General features: G+C 51.2%; 2 protein-coding genes across 18 annotated transcripts; one reads left to right on the forward strand and one right to left on the reverse strand.

The window, feature by feature from the left end:
- The first annotated feature begins 71 nt into the window (after positions 1 to 71).
- Positions 72 to 11517, forward strand: ATXN1L (ataxin 1 like). Of its 5 annotated transcripts, XM_069026426.1 has the most exons (4): positions 204 to 280; positions 514 to 2102; positions 7263 to 7356; positions 10921 to 11517. In XM_069026426.1, exons 2-3 carry the CDS (start codon positions 624 to 626, stop codon positions 7314 to 7316), a joined length of 1533 nt encoding a protein of 510 aa, XP_068882527.1. In that variant the 5' UTR covers positions 204 to 280; positions 514 to 623; the 3' UTR covers positions 7317 to 7356; positions 10921 to 11517. The 5 variants fall into 5 exon arrangements, with proteins under 5 accessions (XP_068882525.1, XP_068882527.1, XP_068882528.1 ...); XM_069026427.1 differs by lacking the exon at positions 7263 to 7356; XM_069026425.1 differs by lacking the exon at positions 10921 to 11517 and having other exon boundaries at positions 7263 to 7646.
- Positions 8930 to 21452, reverse strand: ZNF821 (zinc finger protein 821). 13 transcript variants are annotated; one of them, XM_069026437.1, is made up of 8 exons: positions 21197 to 21452; positions 20858 to 21010; positions 19652 to 19743; positions 12743 to 12868; positions 12165 to 12307; positions 11524 to 11628; positions 10472 to 10638; positions 8930 to 9846 (listed from the first exon to the last, which is right to left on the reverse strand). In XM_069026437.1, exons 3-8 carry the CDS (start codon positions 19689 to 19691, stop codon positions 9192 to 9194), a joined length of 1236 nt encoding a protein of 411 aa, XP_068882538.1. In that variant the 5' UTR covers positions 19692 to 19743; positions 20858 to 21010; positions 21197 to 21452; the 3' UTR covers positions 8930 to 9191. The 13 variants fall into 13 exon arrangements, with proteins under 13 accessions (XP_068882538.1, XP_068882539.1, XP_068882534.1 ...); XM_069026438.1 differs by lacking the exon at positions 21197 to 21452 and adding an exon at positions 21079 to 21187; XM_069026433.1 differs by lacking the exons at positions 20858 to 21010; positions 21197 to 21452 and adding exons at positions 16570 to 16698; positions 17425 to 17678 and having other exon boundaries at positions 12743 to 16184; positions 19652 to 19740.
- Positions 21453 to 21585: the final 133 nt, after the last annotated feature.

Below are 21585 nucleotides of genomic sequence, written 5' to 3' on the forward strand. Positions count from 1 at the left end.
AGGTGACTCGCGCTGTGCGGCCGGGCCCCGGATACGTCCCGCAGGAAGGGCCGGACTGGGCCCCGGGCGGACGCAGCTGGTTGCCACGGCAACGGCGCTGTGGGTGCCCCGTGACGCCATCCGGGCACGGCGGAGTCACGATCCCTGCCGAGGGGTGAGCAGTTCCGGCGGTCGGTGTTGGCGTCATTGATATGCGACGCGTCATCGCCGTGCGCCGTGGGTGGGGAGGAGCCGGTCCGGGCACCGGGCGGGCCCGCGGGGCCGGTTCGGGCCATGGCGGGTGAGCCGCGGGCACCGGGCGGGCACCGGGAGGGCCCGCGGGACTCGACGGGGCGGGGCGGGGCGCGGCGCAGCGCAGTGCAGTGCAGTGCGGCCGGGGTTTTGGGGCCGGGGTTGGGGGCGGCGACCGGGCTCGGGCGTCTTCCGTCCCTGGCGTCCCGACCCTGGGCTAGGGGCCATCGCCGTGCCCGTTCCCGAGGCCGGGACTCATGGCTCCCTCTGTTCCTGGCACAGGTGAGGCGGCGGCTGGCGGCGCGGATCCAGGAGCCCGCGCGTGGCAGCCCCAGTGGGTGCCCCCATGAACGAGCGTCGCGGCCGGGGCTGCCGGGACACCGCGGGGCGCCATGAGAGCGGGCCACGAGCGGAGCCAGGAGTGTCTCCCGCCAAAGAAGCGGGAACTTGCCGCCGCCAACACTGGCACCGAGGCGGGACGGGCGGGGGGAGCCCAGGGCGAGGGCGAGGGCCCCGAGTGGGCCCGCACGGCCGGGCCGGCTCCCGCCGCACCGCGCTACGGTCCCGGCGAGGCCCCCGAGGCGGCGGCAGGGCTGACGGTGGACCAATACGGGATGCTCTACAAAGTGGCAGCACCACCTGCCACCTTCTCCCCCACGGGCCTGCACCCCGTGGTGAACGTGAGCCCCCTGCCCCCCGCCTTCAACGTGACCTCGCCCATCATCCAGCACTCGGGGGTGCCCTTCCCCTCCATCCACTATGCACAGATCCCTTCGGCCTCCCTGCAGCTCATCGGTTCCCACTACACAGTGCCCTATGCCGTCCCTCCTGCCTTCCTGCCTAGTCCTCTCCTGTCTCCCTCCACCAACCTCACCGCCCCCCATGTCCCCCACTTTGTGCCATATGCCTCCCTGTTCACAGAAGAAGCTGCTCCTTCCCCCCAGACTACCTCTCCCACCCACAGCTTCAACAAGTCCACCTCTGCAGCCTCTCCTGGGCAGATGCAGCACCATGCTGCGCCTCAGTCACTGGACATGGCACCGGGGAGAATTCCTGTTTATTATCAGATGTCCCGCCTCCCACCAGGGTATTCAGCCTATGAGGCACCTGTAGCAGGTGGGAGCCTAGAGTCTCCTCAGCACCACAGTCAGCTGAGCTCAGAGGTGGCTGCGGCCAATGGTGGGCAGAGACCCCTGGAGCAAAGCGTGGCCAGTAGGCCCAGCGAGGCCGTGGACTCTGCCAGCAGTGCAGCTGAGGACTGTCTGCCCCCAGGGGCTGCAGCAGGATGTATGAGCGACGGACAGTTCCTTCCAGGTTACCAGATGCTGGGAAGAGAGATATCTGTGCCTACTCACAGGAGCACCCCAGATGCTGATCTGGAGGTTCAGAGGGTAGTGGGGGTGTTGGCGGCTCAGGATTATCATGTTCTGGCAGCCCAGAGGAAAGATGACCCAAGCCCTTTGAACCTTTGCCATAATATTCCTGATGGGCAGGGAGACATGCCGAGGAACACCACAGACAGGGCGGCAGCTGGGAACAGCCAGTCCCAGAGCCCATGTGGAATGTCCCCTGAAGAGACTGTTAGACAGAGACAGTTAACCAAAGGAATGGTGATAGCCAACGGCAAGCCAGTCCTTGTTCCCGTTGGATCTGAGCCTGTCAGGTCTTCCACTTCAGAAGCCCTGGTGAGGGAGAGCCCAGATGCACAGGCTCGAGGAAATGTGCTTGAAAAGGAGCTGGCCCATTTGCAGCCACCCAGCTCCTCACAACTGCCCTCTCACTTCATGAAAGGAGCCATCATCCAGCTGGCGACAGGAGAGCTCAAGCGGGTGGAGGACCTGCAGACTCAAGACTTTGTTCGCAGTGCGGAGGTGAGTGGAGGCCTGAAGATCGACTCCAGCACTGTGGTGGATATTCAGGAAAGCCAGTGGCCTGGGCTTGTCACACTGCATTTTGTGGTTGGGGAGCAACAAAGTAAAGTGAGCATTGATGTGCCCCCAGAGCATCCCTTCTTTGTGTACGGCCAGGGCTGGTCCTCCTGCAGCCCAGGGAGGACTGCTCAGCTCTTTGCTTTGCCCTGTCACAGGCTGCAAGTAGGGGATGTCTGCATATCAATCAGTTTACAGAGCATGAATGGCAACTCTGCTTCTCAGGCCAACTCCCCTCTCACAGATCAGCTGGTGTCTGCGAGGGAGAGACTGGAACGAACAGCTCAGGGGCCCAGAGAGCCATCTGACAGAGCTGCTGAAAGGAAGAGCCACACAGATAGAGCCAACATGGTCCAGAGCTCTCATGCAGAATCCTCTCAGCCTGAGGCTGGCAGTCTGTACAGTTTGGCCCCAGGCTTCCAAAGATACAGCGTGCAGGCAGAGGAGCCTCGGCCCTCTCTGCTCCGTCCCTCTTTCATTCCCCAGGAGGTCAAGCTGTCTATTGAAGGGCGTTCGAATGCAGGGAAATGATCCCTTGGAGGTGTGAGCTAGGGCGGCCACAGCAGGTGAGCCTCACCATCAGGTGGAGGAATTGCACAGACTCTGTCATAGGCTCACCAGCAAAGTCTGCTCTCTGCCTTGCAGGAATGGCTCCATTCCAGTTCCATGGCTGACCAGTTCCTACTGGGGAGTCAGGAGGGCTCCAGTGCCTCAGGGAGCAGCGACAGGCTAGCTGGGGTGGGGAGCAGGGATGTGCTCATGAGTGTGTGATGACAGCATTCCAGAGGCTGGAGGCTGGAGCATTCTCCCACCTCCTGGGATAACTGATTCCCTGCGGGGCAGGGGCCGAGCATTTGGGGCAGGTAGAGAGACGAGGAGGGCAGACTTGGCTTAAGATAGCAGATAAAATTGCTGAAGATTTTATTCCTCCTTTCTCATGATGGGAAGAGATGGGTCCCCACTGGAGTTTGGGGGCTATTCTCCCAGTATCCCCTTTCTTTACACATGCACTTTAAAAGGACCGTTCACCGATGGAGCTCTCAAGGGCAGGATGGAGGTGCTTCTCTGGTGGTTCTGGGTAATGTCTCTTCCACTGAATCCAACTGCTCTTTCTTCTTGCAAAGAATGTACAGATTTGAATGAATCACAGAAATTCAAGAGGAAGGACCAAAAGGGTGGGTTTGGGTGTAGGTGAATAGGGAACTTGAGCACTTGGAATGGGACACAAGTTGGGATGGGAGATGTCTGTTTCCTGCTATAAAGTCTATTTAGTTGTTTGCCACCAAATCAAATCTTCCCATGTTAATAACTTTCAAGAAAACACCTCCTGGGCTTATAGCTTTTGCAGAGGCTTAACCTAGGGATGAATGGGGTTGGATTTTTTTTGTTTGGTTGAATTTTTGTTTGGGGTATTTTATTGGTTTGGGGTTTTTTTTAAAATATGGAGCAAAATACATTCAGCATTCTCTAGGGAAGGATGAAAACATCCTTCTTCTGTGAGAAGACCCATGCTATTTTGTAGTTAAGTCAGAAAAATATTCCAGATGGCTAATCCTTCCCTGCAGGCAGTTTCCTGAATAAGCTCTAGACAAGAGACAAGTGTTTGTGCATGTGCAGGCAAGGTACAAAGTTTGTGCTAAGTACAGTTCTATGATTAGTGTAGGGACCCTAAAAATATCACAGTGTCACAGGGCATTTTGGGGTGGTTTTGTGTTAGTTTTTCTGATGCTTCTCTTTGGAGTTCCTCTGTAAAACAATGTGGTAAAATCAAGAGTAGTCTTTTTCATGGTGAGATTTAATACAATTGTGTATGAATACCTCATTGTGGTGATAATGCTCTATTGAATGAAGGCTCCTGTAGTTACACTAATCTGCCCTCTTTGATGGTGTGTTATGACACCATCTCTAATTGCTCAGCTAGGATAAAGAATAGTCACTGTCCTGGTGAGAAAACAGTTTTCACTGACTTAACCTGGGTTAGGTATTCCTTGTGTTCAGGTGCCCATCTCTGTCATAGGACCAGGCTTTGGAGAGGGCCTTTCTTAGTGTGCAGGGTCCTGATGTTCAGCATGCTGTTTCTGTCTCCCTGCTCTCATCTTCCTGAAATTTGTCAGATGTGCCTGACTCTTGGGGCACCACTCCTCTCTGTCACAGAATGGTGTGTGTCAGCACCTCTCCTTGCAGTGGTGCTGTCTCAGGGCTGTTCTGCACTCCCCAGGAGTGTGTCCTGTAACTAGTTGGCTTCTGCTGACTGTTCAATGGACGCATGCTCTGCATGTGTATTAGGCAAGTTAGTCTCCAGAATGTCCCTTCCATCCTGGCCTCAGTCCTGTTTTCCTAGCACATTGCTAGCCATTTCTGTTGCCTTTAAAAGGCCTGCACCAGGACAGGCCTTAGGTGAGATATGTGCTAACCATGCCTTCAGTGTTTGTGCCTCACGGGGTTCTCCAGAATGAGGATGCTGCCTGTATCATGTGTAGCTTCTCCCAAATGACACACTACTTCTGGTTTCGTCAGCTGCATTTGGGATGTGTGAAGTTACAGTGATGCTGTTGTGGGAAGATTCTGCCTTCTCAGGTGCAGCAGCTGTGGGAACAGATGCTGTTTTCATGGCCCCATTTGTCAGTGAAGGGTCCACCTGGGCCTCTTCATCACCTTAAGGTGTCACAGCTCCTGCTGACTGGACTCTCCTACATAAAACTCTCGATTAATGCTGGTAACTAGTACTTAATGCTCAGGATATCTGAGGTGTCTGTGGCCAAAGGCAGGAGGCAGAGGAGCCCACGTTCTCATGCCCGTTCTTTGCATGGTGCATGCAAAGGAATTCAGGGCTGTGACAGGCACTTGAGAAAGGGATCTTGCATACATATGGCATGTGAATGTAGAGGGGCTGGTTACACCATAGAGGCAATGTCTGAGCAGCTGAGGGTGCAGAGCCCCTTGTGTGTCTCTGAACACAGGAGTCTGTCTTAGAGTGAGGGTTTGGAGAGCTTGCCTTATACCATGTGTGTTACTGTAACTCCTCAATCTCAGCTGCACTGTCTGAATGGGCAGTACTGACAAATGAGGCAAGATGCTGTGTGGCTTAAGTAGCTTTGTACTGTAGGCAGCTGAAGGGCTGTGAAGGTGCTCACCCTGTTGTTTACCTGGCTGCTGACGTGGACTTTGGCTTGCTGTACCTCTGTTGAGTGCAGTCCTGAGCTCTGTGGAACAGGCCAGGGTGAACTGGACCTTAGTGCTTTTACCCAGGCTCCTGTCAGTCCCAGTGTTGTGGATGTTTCAGCTGCCAGCTCTTCCCTGGAAGCAGTGGTTTGAAGCACAGCTCATGACAGGGGACTGAGGTGAAGAATCTGTGTGTCTGGCTGCTTGCCCCAAAGGGTGGGCAGGAGGGGGCCACTGGCAACTCTCCAGCCCAGCTCAGCAGTGCTGGTGTTGCTGGAACCAGTCCTTACTGGGCAGGGTTTTATGGCTTAGCACCATAGTGGTGGTTGTGCTGAGTACTGAGGCTCTCCTGGGACAGGGAGTGTGTGAGACAGGCTCTGCTGCAGGGAGAAATGCTGTGAATGAGCCTATGGAGGAGTCTTTCAATTCTTAGGTTTACAGGGAAAGGAGGAGATAAAGCCAGGAAGACATTGCAGAGTGGGATGGTTACCTGGGCTTTTCTGGTGGCAGAGATGTGACAGACTTCTCAGAGTCCTGCTGCTGTTGTGAAGGGTAGGAGAGCTGCAGTCTGTCCTGCCTGTAGGAGGAGGTCTCCTGACCCTAATCTTATCCAGCTCACGCTCTGTAGCAGGAGTCTGTGGGATACAATAATGGCTGGCTGTAGCCATCTGTCCCATCCCATGGAACATGCCTGGGGTTAGCTGTGCAGCGGAGCCAAGCCTGTCTCTGGGCCTGTGCATTCACAGCAATGAGTGCTCATCACTACCAGACTATGCAGAGGAAGCTCTGTCTGGAAGGGAAGGAAGCTGCAGAGGCCCCTCTGCCTTCCCCTTCCAGCTGCTGAGCAGCTTTTTATATTGCACTTTTCACATTAAGTGTCCCTGTCCCCACCCCACACTTGAAGTCACTTTGTCCTGTAGAGAACTAACAATCCCTGTTACTCAGAAAATATTGTAAAAGAAACTACAGCAGCTGGAGTAGCCCAAATGCTAGTTCCTGCCCGCAGCAGCACACGTGCCTTTCCCCACCGTCACTCACAAATGCTCCTTGTCTTTCAAGCTGTGCTAGAGCCTGATACTTTGCAGAAGCTGCTAAGATGGCTACAAATACACAGTCTGTACAGTTTGGCCCAGGGTGTTCCACATATAGTTTAAAATGCTGATGGTCCAGGCCCTTCCATGCCTTCACACCTGTCCACCAAGGACAGAATTGCCCCTAAGGTCCTTCCAGGCTGCTGCCGTCCACCCTGCCAACACGCCCCTGCACACTCCAGTTGTTTCTGGCTTTCATGGCACCTTAGCGCCGGGGAGGGTCTGCTCAGAGAGAGAGAGAGAGGGAGACATGGGGGAGCTGGCTGGGCTGCCCTGAGGCAGAGAGATGTTTGTAGATAAGTGCTGACCCCTCACTATAACCCCCAGTATATGGCTGTATTAACATGTAACCGATGCAGTGTATCTAAAGCCTTAGAACTAGTCAGGTGCTCCCCTCCAACTTTGTCCCTGCCACTTTCCTTCTACCTGATCTTTAACAAAGCATTAATAATTCTAAGGATAATCTCTATTTTGTTGTGCTTTTTTTGTAACTGTTTTAAATAAATCAATTTGTACTGTATATTTGTACTTTGGTGAGATCCTTTCTCCTGTTTTACCATTCTAAGTCTGTATTTGCCTACAAACAGATTGTATTTTTATTGTTAATGCTTTTATGAATATTGCATTTAACTTGTTGACTCTGTAAACACAGTATATATCTATATACATATATATATCTATATATAAACCAATAGCTTTTCCTTTGGTGTTTGAGACTTTTTGCTTGTCTGCAGTATCAGTGGTCATTAGCATATGGCTTCTCTGGATTTACACAGTGATGGGGAGACTCATGTCAAGGGCAAGATACATGGTGACAGATGGATCATAAGTCGTAATTCTGTGTTTTCAGATACTTCTGTGTTATGTGATCTCTCCTGAACCCCTTGGAATAAGGTATCAGTGACGCTACAGGGAAAGTTCCAGCTGCAGGCTGCAGAGTAAAGGTACATCTCTGCTGGGCAAGCAAAACACAAGGTAGAGCAAAAGCAGATATTGCCAGACGCAAACTGTGGGTTTGAGTATGAAAACAAACAGAGGTAAGGATAAAAGTGAGAGATCAGAGAACAAAGGAGGATATGAACAAAGGAACATGGAACTGAACAGCTCCTTTACAGTGCCTTTTCCCAAAGAGAGAGAAGCGGGGATGGGTGTCAGTTCTACGTGGTGAATGAATGTCATGTTGAAACAGCTTTTGTCCAGGGAGGAAACTAGATGTTGCAGTGGCAGGTGGAGAAAACTGTAGCATCCCCTCGGCTGGCTGTGAGAGTGATTCATTATTGCCAGAAAAATGCAACATAATGCATTTGGAAGGTAACTATTTTAACTAGGGCTTTAAGGGACTGCAATCAAAAGTTTTTCAAACTGAAAAATGAGGAGGAAATGAGGGTTTTAAGTAGTCAAAAGGTTTTGCTTCTTGTTTTAACTTTACTCTTCTGATCTCAAGTAGCAGTCTTGTGGTTACCATTTCTGACTTAAAGAGAAACAGCCATCAGAGAGAAGACAGTACTTCCCAAGGTGTTTGAACCACCGTATGACTCTAGAACTTAATTGGAAATGCTGTGGAGGTAATAGGGGCTTTCAGGCTACAAAACACAGAAGTGTGGCACACTGGCTTTTGGTGGGCTGATGTCTGAAAACCACGAAGTTACACCATGCATTTTCAGGTGCTCATTCTTAAAGAAACCAAATAATGGAGAGTGTACCACTTCTTTGCCCTGCCATGAGTCCTTCTGTGCCACTGCTTTTTGCCTTTTGCAGTTTAAAGATGCCTAGATATAACTTCCATAGCTGCACAGTTTTAATAGTGATTTCTATTAGCAATGGGAACCTTCTCCTGTAGGCACAGGCTACAATCACATTTTGCCTCCAGTACGTCTGTGTTGCTCTTGCACCAGGGACTCCAGCACTGGACACAGGTCTCCAGATGTGGCCTCACCAGTGCTGAATAAAGGGAAAAGCAAACCCATAGAGTCCTAGAAACTGACCTACTCTATTATTTACAATTCAATCAACTCTTTCACTTGCAAACCTGAAATGCTGTTTAAGTGCAAATTAACTTGTAAGTAAAGCAACAAACTTGTTTGCTATTTGCTTACCTTGGCCAGCCTTTCTTTCACTGTTTTTATGGGGTATCTTAAAACAGGACCTCAGGTTCCTTACTTTTTCCATGGATGCTACTGCAACTAAGTATGTCATAACAATGTTAAAAAAAAGGGTATGCACAGGCATTTCCAGAAAGACATCCTCCTTTGTTTCTTTTTTATGGGCACAAACTGCAAAGGATTACTCCTGGAGAACTTGTGGACTATCAGTCTTCAGCTCTGTAATTCATGCTGCAGTAAACAAGATCCTTTTTTACTGAGGTGGGTTTCTACGGCTTCCTGCCCAGTCCGAGGCATGCTCAAACCATTCTGTTCAGGCCCTTGGAATTGGAACCTACAGCAGAACTACAGCAGCCTAGACCTATTTACAGGGCAAGGGCTCAAAAACAGGACAAAGCACAAAGATGGGGACTAATACATGTGAACATTAATTTATTTTCCTTCTGTCACAGGCTGTGACTTGGCCCCCAGAGCAGACTGTATCCTCAGAATCTGCTCCCACCAGAGCTGCTTTGGCAGGCATCTCTCAGCCCTGTTCTCCTCCTGGGTTCAGAGGAAAACCAAAACCACGTGTCAGGAAGGGTCAGGCAGGGACCCACAGCAGCCTCCTGAGTGTGGAAGCCTGCTAGTGCACATGTGGCAGGTGCAGCAAAGGCAGCACAGTTCTTGGCTGTGGTTTAGTGCAATGCACTGTTGCTCTGCTCCTCAAAGGTCATTTTGCCCAGCAGCTGGCTCTCCAGCTCCACATTGCTCACTGGCAGCTGGAAAAAGTTCATCTCAGCTGCCAAAGCGGCCATGGCAGAGGGATCCTGGCCAAACTGTGCCCGGAGCATCATATCCATTTTCTCCAGGCGCCGCTTGAGCCTCTTGGCCTCACGCTCCCGGATGAGCCGGGCTTGTCGCTTCTCGGGGGTCTCGTTTGCGCGTTTCAGGCGCATGGCTTCCCGGTCCCTCTGCAGTCGCCGTGCCCGCTGCTCGTCTGTCTCCTGCATGCGCTGCAGCCGCTTGGCTTCCCGATCCCGCATGCGCCTCACTTCCCGCTCCTCAGGTGTCTCGTTGTCCCGCCGGCTCTTCTTAGCTGTGCGCTCCCGCTCCAGGCGCTGCAACCGCACTTCCAGGGGCTCATTCTGGCGCCGCAGGGCCCACTTGCGCATGCCAGGGGTCTGTGCCTCAAGCAGCTTACGGTACGCAGCGCAGTTGTTGCATACCAGGAGGATGCCCGCAGGATACACAGGGGTGCAAAAGGCAACATCCTTGCCCTCAGCACTGGAGGGGCCCTGGCTCTGTGGTGCTGGCAGCCGATCAGCACTGAGCACCTCTGGCAGCTTCTCACTGCAAAGCAGGACGAACAGAGTCAGAGGCTTGGTTGCCCACAGATATGTCTGAGTATCTCAAATTAAGCACTATCCTATCCAGGGTAGGAAGTGGATTAGCCCAGAGCAGTGTCTGGGTTGGAAGAGTGCAAGAGTGGGAATAAACCAGCAGGCTGCTCCTCCCCATCATCTCTGAATTTCTCCTTTTAGCCCCATTCCACTGGTCAGTAGATAATCTCCCACTAGGCAGGACACAAAGAAAGAACATTTTGGTCTCTGCCTGTAGTCCTGCTCCAGACATGGTGAACACATCTGGATAGTGCAGCCATACTCCAATGGATTGGTGGGCAAGGGTAAGGGTGGATTCTTCTCCAGTGACTGGAGCCCACAGTGCTTTCTGCACTTCTCTAGCTCTGCACAGTGCTAAGAAAGACCCTTTTACCAGCACAGCCTGCAGACGTCTTGGCAGGGGATGCAGAGCTGCAGACAGGAAGGGATCAAGAGGATCTCACTCACTGGGGCTGTTACGCACTGTCCTACAGGCCTCAGTGGGTCCAGTGCCACCACTTCTGAATCATTCATGGCAACCCACCTAATCTTTAATGTGGTGCCCTAGCCCACTCACTGGCCAGGGTGACCCTGACCTGTTAAAGGTGGCGTGGCTGGTGAAGCGTGCTCCACAAACTGCACAGTTGGACAGCTGGTCCTCTGAGTGGATCAGGAGATGTCTCCCAAGGGATCCTGGGGAGCTGAGGGCTCTGCCACACACAGGACACAGGTAGCTCTTGGCACTCACCACCGCTCCAGTATGCTGCAAAACAACCACTTAGGTGGTAGTTACACATTGCCCAGCTCCCTGCCCAGCCCAAGGCATGCTCAAACCATTCTGTTCAGCCTCTTGGAATAGGAACCTTTTACTGCTAAATCTCTATCTGCCAGCTTTTAGACCAAGCTCAAGACAAGAAATTTGGTGTGTCACAGGTCAAACAAGGAGGAAACCCCTTTATGGCTCAACTCCAGTGCAGGAGAAAAAATTAAGGCCAAAACACTTGGATTGTAAGACCTGACCCTTGTTTTCCAAAATACACTCCAGGAGCTGCTGGTGCAGGACAAAGCATGACTCGATTAACAGCAAGGCAGGATGCTGGTGAGGAAGCACTTAGATGGAGACAACTGGTACAGGTAAGTGGCCAATTCAGTTCTGCTTCATTCCTTCTGCTACAGACTTTGGTGTGCTATGAAGAGAGCACTGACAACAAAACCTAAGATTTTACCACAGATTTCTTGCAAAACTGGAATAATTTTGAGGAAGAACAGCTATTCTGAAGTGTAATTACAGGAACTGTAATGAAATATAAAATAAATGATCAGGAAGAAGGTTTCTTATCTCACTGAATGATGTAAAAATTGCTTTCATGTTTAATTTGAAGGAACTGTCTGGTTTTAGCCTGAAATACTTGCAGAGACAGCCTTGGCATAGAGTTGTGTTTTCCAGATCTGTAGACCAGGGCCTTGCTAATTCTTTCCCCCGGCCACCCTCTGGACACAGTTTACAGCTGTAAACTTCAGTCACATCCTAGCTAGAAGTTCATTTCTGTGGTTGCAAAGACCAGAACCAAGTTACCCTGTGCTTTGAGTTGTTTCTGGATTTGAGGCTTCAGGCCAGAGACACTCCACAGTTTGGAACTATCCCTACCTGGTACACATGTGCAATGAGTTGATCTCTGCTTCCACACTCCAGCTGGCAGAGGGGGCATTGTGACAGTCCCAGCATGGGGTCAGCATTCAAACTCTCAGGCACCTACATGTAGGAACAGCCACGTTGGTGTAAGGCACACAGACCCCCCGCAGCCACACCGCCCCTTCCTTAGCTCCTCCCAATGCTGCCAGCAGATCGAGCACCCAGTCCTGCCAGGGCTGGTTTGGGTTCTTGACATCTGAAAGAAACCTCCTTCTGTAGCCTCTGAGCAAAACTCCTGCATCTCACAGAGAGGAGGCAGAAGCCTCATGGCCTCACTTGCACCCAGGTTCTTGCCAGCACAGTGGCTCTAGAAGGCAGGGCCTGTTCTGTGGCAAGGGAAAGCCAATTGGAGAATGGCACCAGAACCAAGGGAAGGGGAAGCACTCTGCAAACATCTTGGCCAGTGTGTGCCTGCTGTCTCCTGTTCCAGGCAGCCAAAAAGCTCTTCATACCCTTTCCTCCTGCCAGGAGACATTGTTTGGAGGAGGTGGGAGGGAGAGAAAGATAAAGAAACACGATGGGGAGAGGAAGTGTTTAGACAGTACCCTTCTCTCTCCCTGGAGGCTATGGTGAGTGCAGAGCCAGTACACACTTGCCTCATTTTCTCTCAACAGTGGAGTTCTGGCCACAGGTCGTTCTGCATTTTCTAATTCCTTCTTCACTTTCACCATTGAGCCATCTTCCTCGGACGTATGGGAAGAAACTTCATCCTGAGTGGTTTCCTCATCATCGCTGCCACCTGAAATGTGCAGAACAGTTATACCAAGTGTCAGGGTCCTGACAGCACTCACAGGCCTTAACTGTCCTGACCAGCATTACAAGGGGCCCCTACCCACCCCCTCCAACTAGGGGTTCCATTTAAACTCAGTCTAGGGCACTTGAGTCCCTGGGCATGGCCTCTTACACTGCCTTGTTTGACAATTGCCAGACCTGCTGCTGTTTCCACCCTGCTCTGGTGAAATGGGACTGGGTCCCATGGCATTGTCCAGTCTGTGCTGTGCTGGTCTGGTCCTTAGGACAAAGTCCTGCACTGGAGCAAAGGGCTAACCTGGAGGAGGAGCTGGGTAAGACAGTCCTCAGAGGATGCACACACACTATGCAGCCCTCAGCCTCACCCCTTTCCAGAGTCTCCCCAGTCTACTACCTTGCTGTTATTGGAAGGGGCAGAACTCACTGCTGCTGGAGTCAGGGTCTTGCAGTGGACGAATTGTTGGCCTTTGGTCCCCAAGGGCTCCAGGAAAGCTGTTTTTCATCATGGCTTGGCGGGCTTGCTCCTCCAGCCCTGCAAAGACTTGCTCCCCTGGCAGCCACAAGGACAAAGAGTCAGACTGGTGCTGTTCCATTGCTTCCATCACCAAGGCTTGCCAAAAATACAACAGGCATGGGGCTGCTCACCTGCACTGTGCAGAACCTCTGGAGTCACCTCTTGGAAAGCACTTAGGTCACTTCTCTGCTTGCCTACCCTGCCACACCAGCCTCTGGCACCTGGTGATATGAGTCCAATGCCTGGGTGTAGAAGAGTCTCACTAGTGGCAATGGGCAACACTGGGCTGCTGTCTGCATACTACATATATGCCACTCCAGCCACAGAATACCTGTGACCCCATATATCTGCCATAAATAGCCAGGTGTCTTTTGCTGCTGCCAAGCTATCCACCAATATCCTGCAGCACAGTTCAGGGTGGGAGGAAGCCCCTGGGGACTATGACAGTATCCCAGACCAGGGATAGTACTGTATAGCTCTTCTAAATTATTAAGTCTTATTCCCAGCTGTAGCAGGCATTTTGCACAAAAATAGCGCCTCCCTAAGTGCCTGGTACCTCACCTGCCCTCCACAGTGATATCAAAACTAGGGGTTGCCCTTGGCATGCACTGTCACCCTCTTCTGTCCCAGGAGGGATGAGGACAAACTGCCCTTACAGAAGGTGTCTATGCTCAGAGCTGGTGTTCTCCTGTGTATATGATGGATAGAAAACTACCTTGCCTTGTGCAGGAATGGCTCTTGCTAAAATAAATCTCATTGGCACTTCATGTGCTCAGGACAGAAGTGTAAGGGAATGAACCCACAGAGCTGAGATGCACGTTTAGGACAAAACATTTTGTTTTGTTAAAAGCAGCGACCACTAGCACCTCAACTCAATAGGAGATGGCAAACACCTTGAAAGAAAGTAGTTATTTGTGCTCTGAATTAAAACTTCTTACAGCAATCCCTGCTCAAAGAAGTTTTGGTTCCAGAGAATAACAATGAAAGGCAACCATTCATTTTCATATTAAAGCAAACAAATTGTTCCAGGGGTAGTTGTGATTTACCTTTTCCAGTGGATGAGCTGGGAGGCCTAGGAAAGGTGCTGAAGTTCCCAGCAGGCTGGCTTTTGGGTTGCATTTATCAACTGATTCATAAGTGCTCAAGAACCATTCAAAGCACAAATGTGAAAATGCCAAGGAAAACGCAGTGCATTTTTTTTTTTCACATAAAATCAAGACATGGCTTTCAGAAGATAATGTTACCTTTTAGCACAGGGCCACAGCTGGCACCAGTATAACCAGGAAATTGAATTCCTGAGAGAGAGCACCAGTCCTGTTACAAGGACAGGTACATTCCCACGTGCTGAACTGTTCCAGCCAGTGTTGCTCCATGTTCCCACTCACACTGCCTTCCTGGGGCTCACCTTGCAATTTTGGCAGGGCTTTAAAAAGCCGTAATTTATGGAAGATTTCAAAGACCTTCAGAAGTTTCACGGAGACTGTGGGAGAAGAATTTTACTTTCCAATGTCCCCATGGAGGTTTCCAAAAGCATTTGAAGGCTTTTATCATTCTGTTTCAGAAATGTGAGAAAGGGTTCTGTAGAGAAGATTTGAGAACACAATCCATGTGCCTGAGGAGAGGTGCTGAGAAGCACCAAGTCTATTTGTCATTGAAAGCAGCAGGGACCATCATGACTGCTGTGACACCCTTTCAGAAGCCATTCCAGCACTGAATGGTTTTCGTGACCTGGAGTGCTGTTTTTATGTCTGGACGACAGCCTCACATTGGTGGGACTGAGATACAGACTGTATGAGCAGCAGACACCACAGAATTCCAGTGCCCTCTCCAAGAAGCAGAAACCCGCAAACCACCAGGATAAAAGTCCATAGACCAAAAAAGCATTGCAAGAGAAAGAGAAAGCATGGTGAAATGAGGAAACCTGCAGAACACAGGACAGATGTAAAACTACGGTGGGAGATGTGCTGCTATCTTTGACAGAGTTCCAAAGCAGAATTCCCAAATGCCACTTAGGCTGCTCATGGAAGCAATTACATGTTTATTTTCTTCCCCCTTTTCCCTTTCAGACAGATTATACACCCACTGAGCAGCAGCCTGGAGCCCAAAGGCAGGGCAGGTTCCTGCTCAGCTATAAAAACCACACAGACAGTCCACAGGATTTAAGAGCTGGGATCTTTATCTGAGGTGACAGAGGAAGGAACTCTTCACATTAAGAACACTGGCATCAGTCACAGTAACTGAGAGCAATTGTGTGTGCCTCTAGCCTCTGTATAACACCCCCAGAGCCCAGTGAGCATTGACTCAGCACAGTGCAGAGAACAACCAGTTTACAGCCAGCAATGCAATCTGTTAACCAAACCCATGCTGTTAGCAGGTGATGTCCTGTGCATCCTCCACAGCCTGTATCTAAAAGCATCACGGGACTGGGAAAGGCAAACATGTAAAAATACTGTCTCCCACTTGTACAAAATTTCTTATATATTGTAATAGTGTACAAAAGAACTTAAGAAAGAGTGTCCTGATTATCTACTGATGGACTAAGTCCTACTTTGATGAAGCTTTAGAGCTTTAATGTTTGATAGGTCCAGGGTTATACTTTTGATGTTTCTGCACAGACATGCTCACAAACAGACACACCCCCACCTCCACCCCACTTTGGGTATGCTTCCATTCATTTAAAAGGGGAGTTAAGACAGGCAACAGCTTTAGGATCACTGCCATTAGTAAGAGATGTTACGCTCAATAGTGAACTCACAGACTCTTCTCCAGAAGTTTCTTTATTAAATACAAAAAGGGCTGCAGGCTGACCACAACACCAAAACAAGTCACTGTAGGTTGTTTACAAACAGCTAGAGATGTAGGACAAGAGAAATCACACAAATGCCTCTGCTTTGTATTCCATTCTCCTCTCCATACTGCTGTGAATGAGTGGGATGCCAAGTGACCAGTGGTGGAGGTAGGGGACAGCCCTGTGGCACTGTGTAACACAGACAGGCATGACTGCTAGGGTCTGCTGAGGTATCAGCCCTGAGCCCTTGCCTTCTTGGACTGTATGAATGCAGGATAACTCTCAGGTGTTCTGGAAAATAAACACAGAAACAAACAACTCCCACCCCAAAATCCACAAAACAAAATCCAAAGGAACTGCATCATTCCCCTGCCTTCCTTCCTAAACAGAAAGGTCTCTCAGAGATGAGTCAGTTTATTCCCTCCTTGTACATCAATTAAAAGTCCCTGTTCATGTAGGTCTTCTGTGTTCCTGGACCTGAAATTTGCAAGTCTTTCCACCACTGTGGATCTATTCCACCTGCCCCATGGCTATTCTGGGTTGTCCACACTGCTGTAGTGGTTACTGAAATGAAAAACAACACAATTGAAAGGGTTAACAATGGCAGTCCACGGAGCCCTTCAGAACCAAGGGATTTGATGCAAGTAACATTTCTGCTCGGTTGTGAATGCTGGGTGCTATTTCTTGCAAGATACTGTCCCTTCAAAATCAGTAGACTCCAAGGAACACCAAAGAGCACAGAACATGTGTGTGTTAGAGAGAGAGGGAAGGAAATAGAGGATTAATGGGATATTGGAACCATGATAAATAGAGCTCAGAAGCAGGAATTAATCTGACTAACAAAAGCTCTTCTCCAGAGTTCTAAAATAAGCATCAGTTGCAGAGGGCACAAGCAATAGAAAGCAAAGCAGCTTGTGGACAGCAGGGAGAGAGAAGTGCATGCTAATACCTGCAACAAATTTTGGCGAGCACAAAGACAGCAAGTGGTCCATGACTGATGGGGTGACAGCGCAGTAACAAATGAATGCAAGAACAGATGAATTGCTTAGAGAGTTTTTAAACTTTTATGCTGCATACTCTGGGGAGAAAATAAAGACCAAATTGCATCAATTAAGGTATCCCCACACAAACAATCTAACTGTATTTTATTTTTCAACAACTATATTCCACTATTACTGTTCTGTTTGTGAGCACTTTGTCAGGTGTGTTTTTCATGTACCACATGGTAAAACAAAATTATATTCTTAAGAGCCATTTATGTGCTGCAGGGGAAATGACTACAATTAAAACTGTGGGACTTGCCATCATGCACAGTAAGACTTTTGTGATAAATTTTACCACAATTTTTATCATTGTTTAATCATTGTTTCAGTATTATTTTGAATTTCCTTACACATCAACTTCTATTTAAAACTGTTTTGACTTGTAACCATACAATCTCCTAGCTGGTTGCTCCGCTTGCCAAGCAAAGTGATTCTGTCCTAAGTGAGGACAGCAAACCATGTTGTTGTGAGAGCAAGGTGAAATGAGGGTCATGCCAAGCCTGGAAAGTAATCCTGGAAAGAGGAGACACCAAGCAAGCCAAGGAGAGGAGATTGGCAGCTGCCACTTGCTCTAGTGAGTCCAAGAAAGAAAGAGAAGATGGAGTGGCCATGCAAGGAAGAAGTAGGCACCATCCTCCTGTCAAATTTGTCCAGTCATATATGCACAATCGTATTTACTCAAATCGAAAAGGCACTTCCCCAGCCCCATAGCCTGCCAAATCAGACCCCAGCTGCAGGCAACTGCATAAAAAGCTGCATACCTGCTGTCCCTTTCATTCCTCTCCTCCCAACCACTGCAGTCCCTGTGAAGAAGTCCCAGTAACATGTCTGCTATGTCTCAGCCTGACTCATTCTGCTGGCTCACCCCGTTCTTGGAGCCGATGCTCTCTCCGATTATCCTCGTCAGGGCACTGCACGGCATTTCTGGGCCCTCCAGACACACAGCAGGCTAGGTAAACAGAGAAGTCCCAACGATTTCGTGGCGTTCATCATAAGACAGACAAGATTTTCCATCCTAAGGTGAAGACATCACCATTGACAAGTTCTGGTATCTCTTGATCCCTTTATTTTCTTGTAGTCCTACTTGCTGCTCTTGATGGCTCCTGCTGAACAGTTGCTCTGTAGCAACATACTGCATGTAAAGGAGGTGAATTCCTCTCCATGGCATACCTGATGCTATAACCTCATGCCCACTGGTAGCATGTTTGTCAGACAGCTTCCCTTGAAACCAAGACTGGAGATACAATCATTTGTATTGCAGACAAAAACGCAATGTTCATTGTGAAAACAGTGCACAGCTGAATTTTGTGGTATGTAGAGTTTTGTATATGATAGTACAAGGTTCTGAAGAACATAACCCTTATGCAGTTAAGTGCAGAAAAGCACCCAGCTAAACGCCATGAAAACTACCTGCACCATTAGAGCTGCTGTAGCCCTTGGTTTCCATCCTCAAGAGACCCCGACTCTGGCCCAAGGGAGACAGCTTAAGTGCATACCTGACATAAACCTGAGCTCAATGGCAGCAGTAATACCCGGGCACTCTCAGAAGCAGAAGTGTGTGGACACAAGGCACGTTACTGGCATCACAGGACAAAATACCAGACATACCAAATTTCTCTAAGAACGACAACTCCAAAGTCATTAATGTACTATCAGGCAAATTGCACCTATACTCTGCCCACTGTGGAACCCAGCAACCAGAAGCAGGAATCAGAGAGTACAAGCAATGCAGGTGCCACAAGCCACACTCCTTGAGATCCTCACTCTGGCCAACAAGGACAGCTCAGTTGGCTCTCCCAAGCTGCCCAGCCAGTGGGGCTGCGAGTCCCAGACAGAGGCAGTTCTTCCCAGTGCACTCACCGACTATGCTAGGTGTCAGCTCCAGCACAGTGTTTCCCCTAGCACAAAGAGCAGCATGCACAGATGCCTGTTGCGTACCTGTGCACAGAGGCAGAACACAAACACGCAGACATGCAAGCCAGCAGCACCAGCAGTGAGGCAGTGTTAGGGCTGCAGCACTCAGCTCTGTCTCATACTCCCGACAGCTACTGCAGCCAAAAAACCACAGGGCCCTCTCAGCAGCCTTGCTCTCAGAGGTCTACAGAAGTGGAAACTTGTTTTCCTAACTCCAGCCCAAATTCCCAGCATGTCTCTAGCCACAAACCTGAGTATGAACAAGGGCATAGTTTCAGGCCCCTCACCTTCCCTCTGCTGCCAAACAAAGCTATACATGTGCAGTTTTCCCTCTGCAAAACCTCCATCTATGTCTCCCAGCTCCACTGGTGCCTGGCTGTAGCCTGCCCACACAAGAAGTGCTGATGTACAGCATCTTCAGCCCTTCCACTGTCAAACAAATGCTAAAAGTCTTGGCAATGCTGGAGAAACAGAGATCCATCTTACCACCTCAGCTCAAGAATGATCTGGCAGACAGCACTTGTTTGTCCTGTAAATGACTTGGCCACCACCCATTCCTTGACGGTAAAGAGCAAATGGCTTTATTTCATTATCTGTTAGGAAACTGAGATACAGTGAGCTTAAGTAACACGCCCAAGGCCAGTCAGCTCAGTTTGTGGCAGCATGAAGATCAAAACCCAGGACTTGCTTGCTTTCAGCCAGCATGCTCCAACCACCTTGTCTAGAACTTCCTTTGCTACCCAAGACAGGCCAGAGTCCCAAGTGCATTTTCTAGTATTCTGACTTGTACTTTTGACAGTGTGAATGCAAAGCCCAGCTACAGGCCCTGCACATACACACCTACCTTTACAACATTAGTTATTTGTTCAAGCCTATCCCTGTCCTGCTATGCCAGGACACAGCCAGCTTCCCTGATGCAGAGAACTCAGTTTCTCTTCTTATGCACCCTAAGACAAAACATGAGTAACCACCATTCCCACAACCTGTCCCTTCCCATCATTCCACTCCTCCCCACCTCACTCCACAATCCAGCCACAGCAAGGGTCCCAGAATAGTGCATAACATCATACTCACAGTGAACTTTGTTAGGAGTGGTCTGTTTCCGACGGGACATGTTTCCCTGACCTGGGAGCACAGAGTGTTCCTCCCCTCTGCAAAGGGCTCATCTGAGAAGAGAAGAGTCTGTCACACACTTCACTGAAACCTTCCAAGTCTCTGGCCAAGCTCAGCTGGCTGTTCCAGCGTCATTCCCCACCCTTCTGCCTATGGGGCTCGCTCTGCATCACCACAGCTGGATTCCAGGCCAGCGTCCAACACGATCCACAAGCATGTCACAAAGCACTGTGCATAGGCAGTCCTACCTACCCAGTTCTCAGGCAAAGGTTTAAGCAATCCTGTCCCCTCCAAAAGTGAGTGTCCCCTTCAAAAATTACTGCAGCCTCAGTCCCAACACCCTTCTCCCTCCTGTCCATTCCTGCAGCCTAATAATCATCCTTTGTTGTTGAACTGGAAGAGGAATGTGGCACATCCAACAGTCCTCTCAGAGAGAGACAAAAGGAGGAGCTGAACCCATTTCCCACAAGACACATGGACACGGAGATCCCGTCAGCCTCCTCAGACAGACAAGCGCACGAATCTCATCAGCCCCTCGCTGACAGAGAGACAGACATCCCATCAGCTTTCTCAGACAGACGGACAAAAGGATCCTGTCAGCCTCACACTGACAGACGGACAAAGGGATCCCATCAGCCTTCTCAGATGGACGCACACGAAGATCTCGACAACCTCCCCAGATAGCGGGATCCAGCCGGCAGTCCCAGCACACAGGAGACAGCAGGAAGGGACAAGGCCCGCAAGCGGCCGGACGTCTAGACAAAGGGATGCGGCTCCCCTGGCATCAGGACGGATGCGGGAACCCTGACCGGGCCCCTGAGGTCCTGGCAGGGCAGTCCTGACAGACAGACCGGCCCCGGCAGCGGAGGTCCCGCCGCGAGACCCGTTTCGCCCCTCGCGGGCGGAAACCCTAGCCCTGCCCAGCCCGGCCCGGCCCGGCCCGCCTTACCCGGTCCCGCCGCAGGCGCCGGGAGCCGCGGACAGACAAAGGGCAGCGGACAGACGGACGGGCAAGATGGCGGAGGACGCCGCCGGAGTGCGCGACGCGAGCACGGGCGCGGGCACGGGAGCCACGGCTCGGCACCGGGAGGGCACGGCACGTCACCACTGTCACCGACTCGTCCGCAGACCTCGGGTGCCGGGTTTTCATTAGCTGAAGCGTCTCACCTGTTTGCCATGGATCCAGCCCAGCGCGTGAATCCGGACCGTCCGAGGGAGCTCATCCGTGCCTGCAGCGGGGCTCGCCTGCCCCGGCCGCCTCTGCCGGCAGCTCACCGGGGAGCCCTCGTGCCGCCCCGGCTCACCAGAATCTCGCGTACCCTGCAAGGCCAAAATGCACGGGTTTAGTATTAACTTAGACCCACCGCGCGCGTTCTGAACTCACGCACCTGCTGAAGACGAACCGCCCCGCCCCGGGGGCTCGCGGCCGCCTCTCCTCGCGGGCCAGCGAGCACCGTCGCCGCGGGATCAGCGGGCCCGCTTGGAACGCCCGCTGGGCCCGCTTACCCGGGGATTGTGGCACCGGGCCCAGGCCCAGGCCCAGGCTGCACTTCGGTCCCACTCTCCTTCGCGGTGGCGCCAGCGTCGTGCGGCCCTCAGAGAACCGAGGGCATCCCGGCCCCGCTACCGCCCACGGCCGGGTCACAACACCAGGCGGAACGCCGCGTTACCGGAACGGCCGTGCCGAGGGCGGGCACCGGCGGGCGCCTATCAGGCGTGGTACTGTGTGGATGCTCACAGGATCCCTCCGCCGCGCCATGTAGTCCGTCTGCGCCGCTCTCCTAGACGGTGCCCGTTCCTCCCTGGCCGCCGTTGCGCCAGGGCCGCATCTGCGGAAGCGATTCGGTAAAGCGCCCGCCGCGCCGGCTCGACCGTGCCCCGGAGTGGGTGCGGGG

The sequence above is a fragment of the Aphelocoma coerulescens genome, chromosome 11 (genome assembly GCF_041296385.1).
Source record: "Aphelocoma coerulescens isolate FSJ_1873_10779 chromosome 11, UR_Acoe_1.0, whole genome shotgun sequence".
Lineage (NCBI taxonomy): Eukaryota > Metazoa > Chordata > Aves > Passeriformes > Corvidae > Aphelocoma > Aphelocoma coerulescens.

Coding starts and splice junctions, on each gene's coding strand:
- ZNF821 (XM_069026436.1), bottom strand. CDS start 12,920: ATGGAAGCAATGGAACAGCACCAGTCTGACTCTTTGTCCTTGTGGCTG. Junction 11,629..12,164: donor CACTGTTGAGAGAAAATGAG/GCAAGTGTGTAC, acceptor TCCTACATGTAG/GTGCCTGAGAGTTTGAATGC. Junction 9,847..10,471: donor AGCCACGCCACCTTTAACAG/GTCAGGGTCACC, acceptor CCTGCTTTGCAG/TGAGAAGCTGCCAGAGGTGC.
- ATXN1L (XM_069026424.1), top strand. CDS start 624: ATGAGAGCGGGCCACGAGCGGAGCCAGGAGTGTCTCCCGCCAAAGAAG.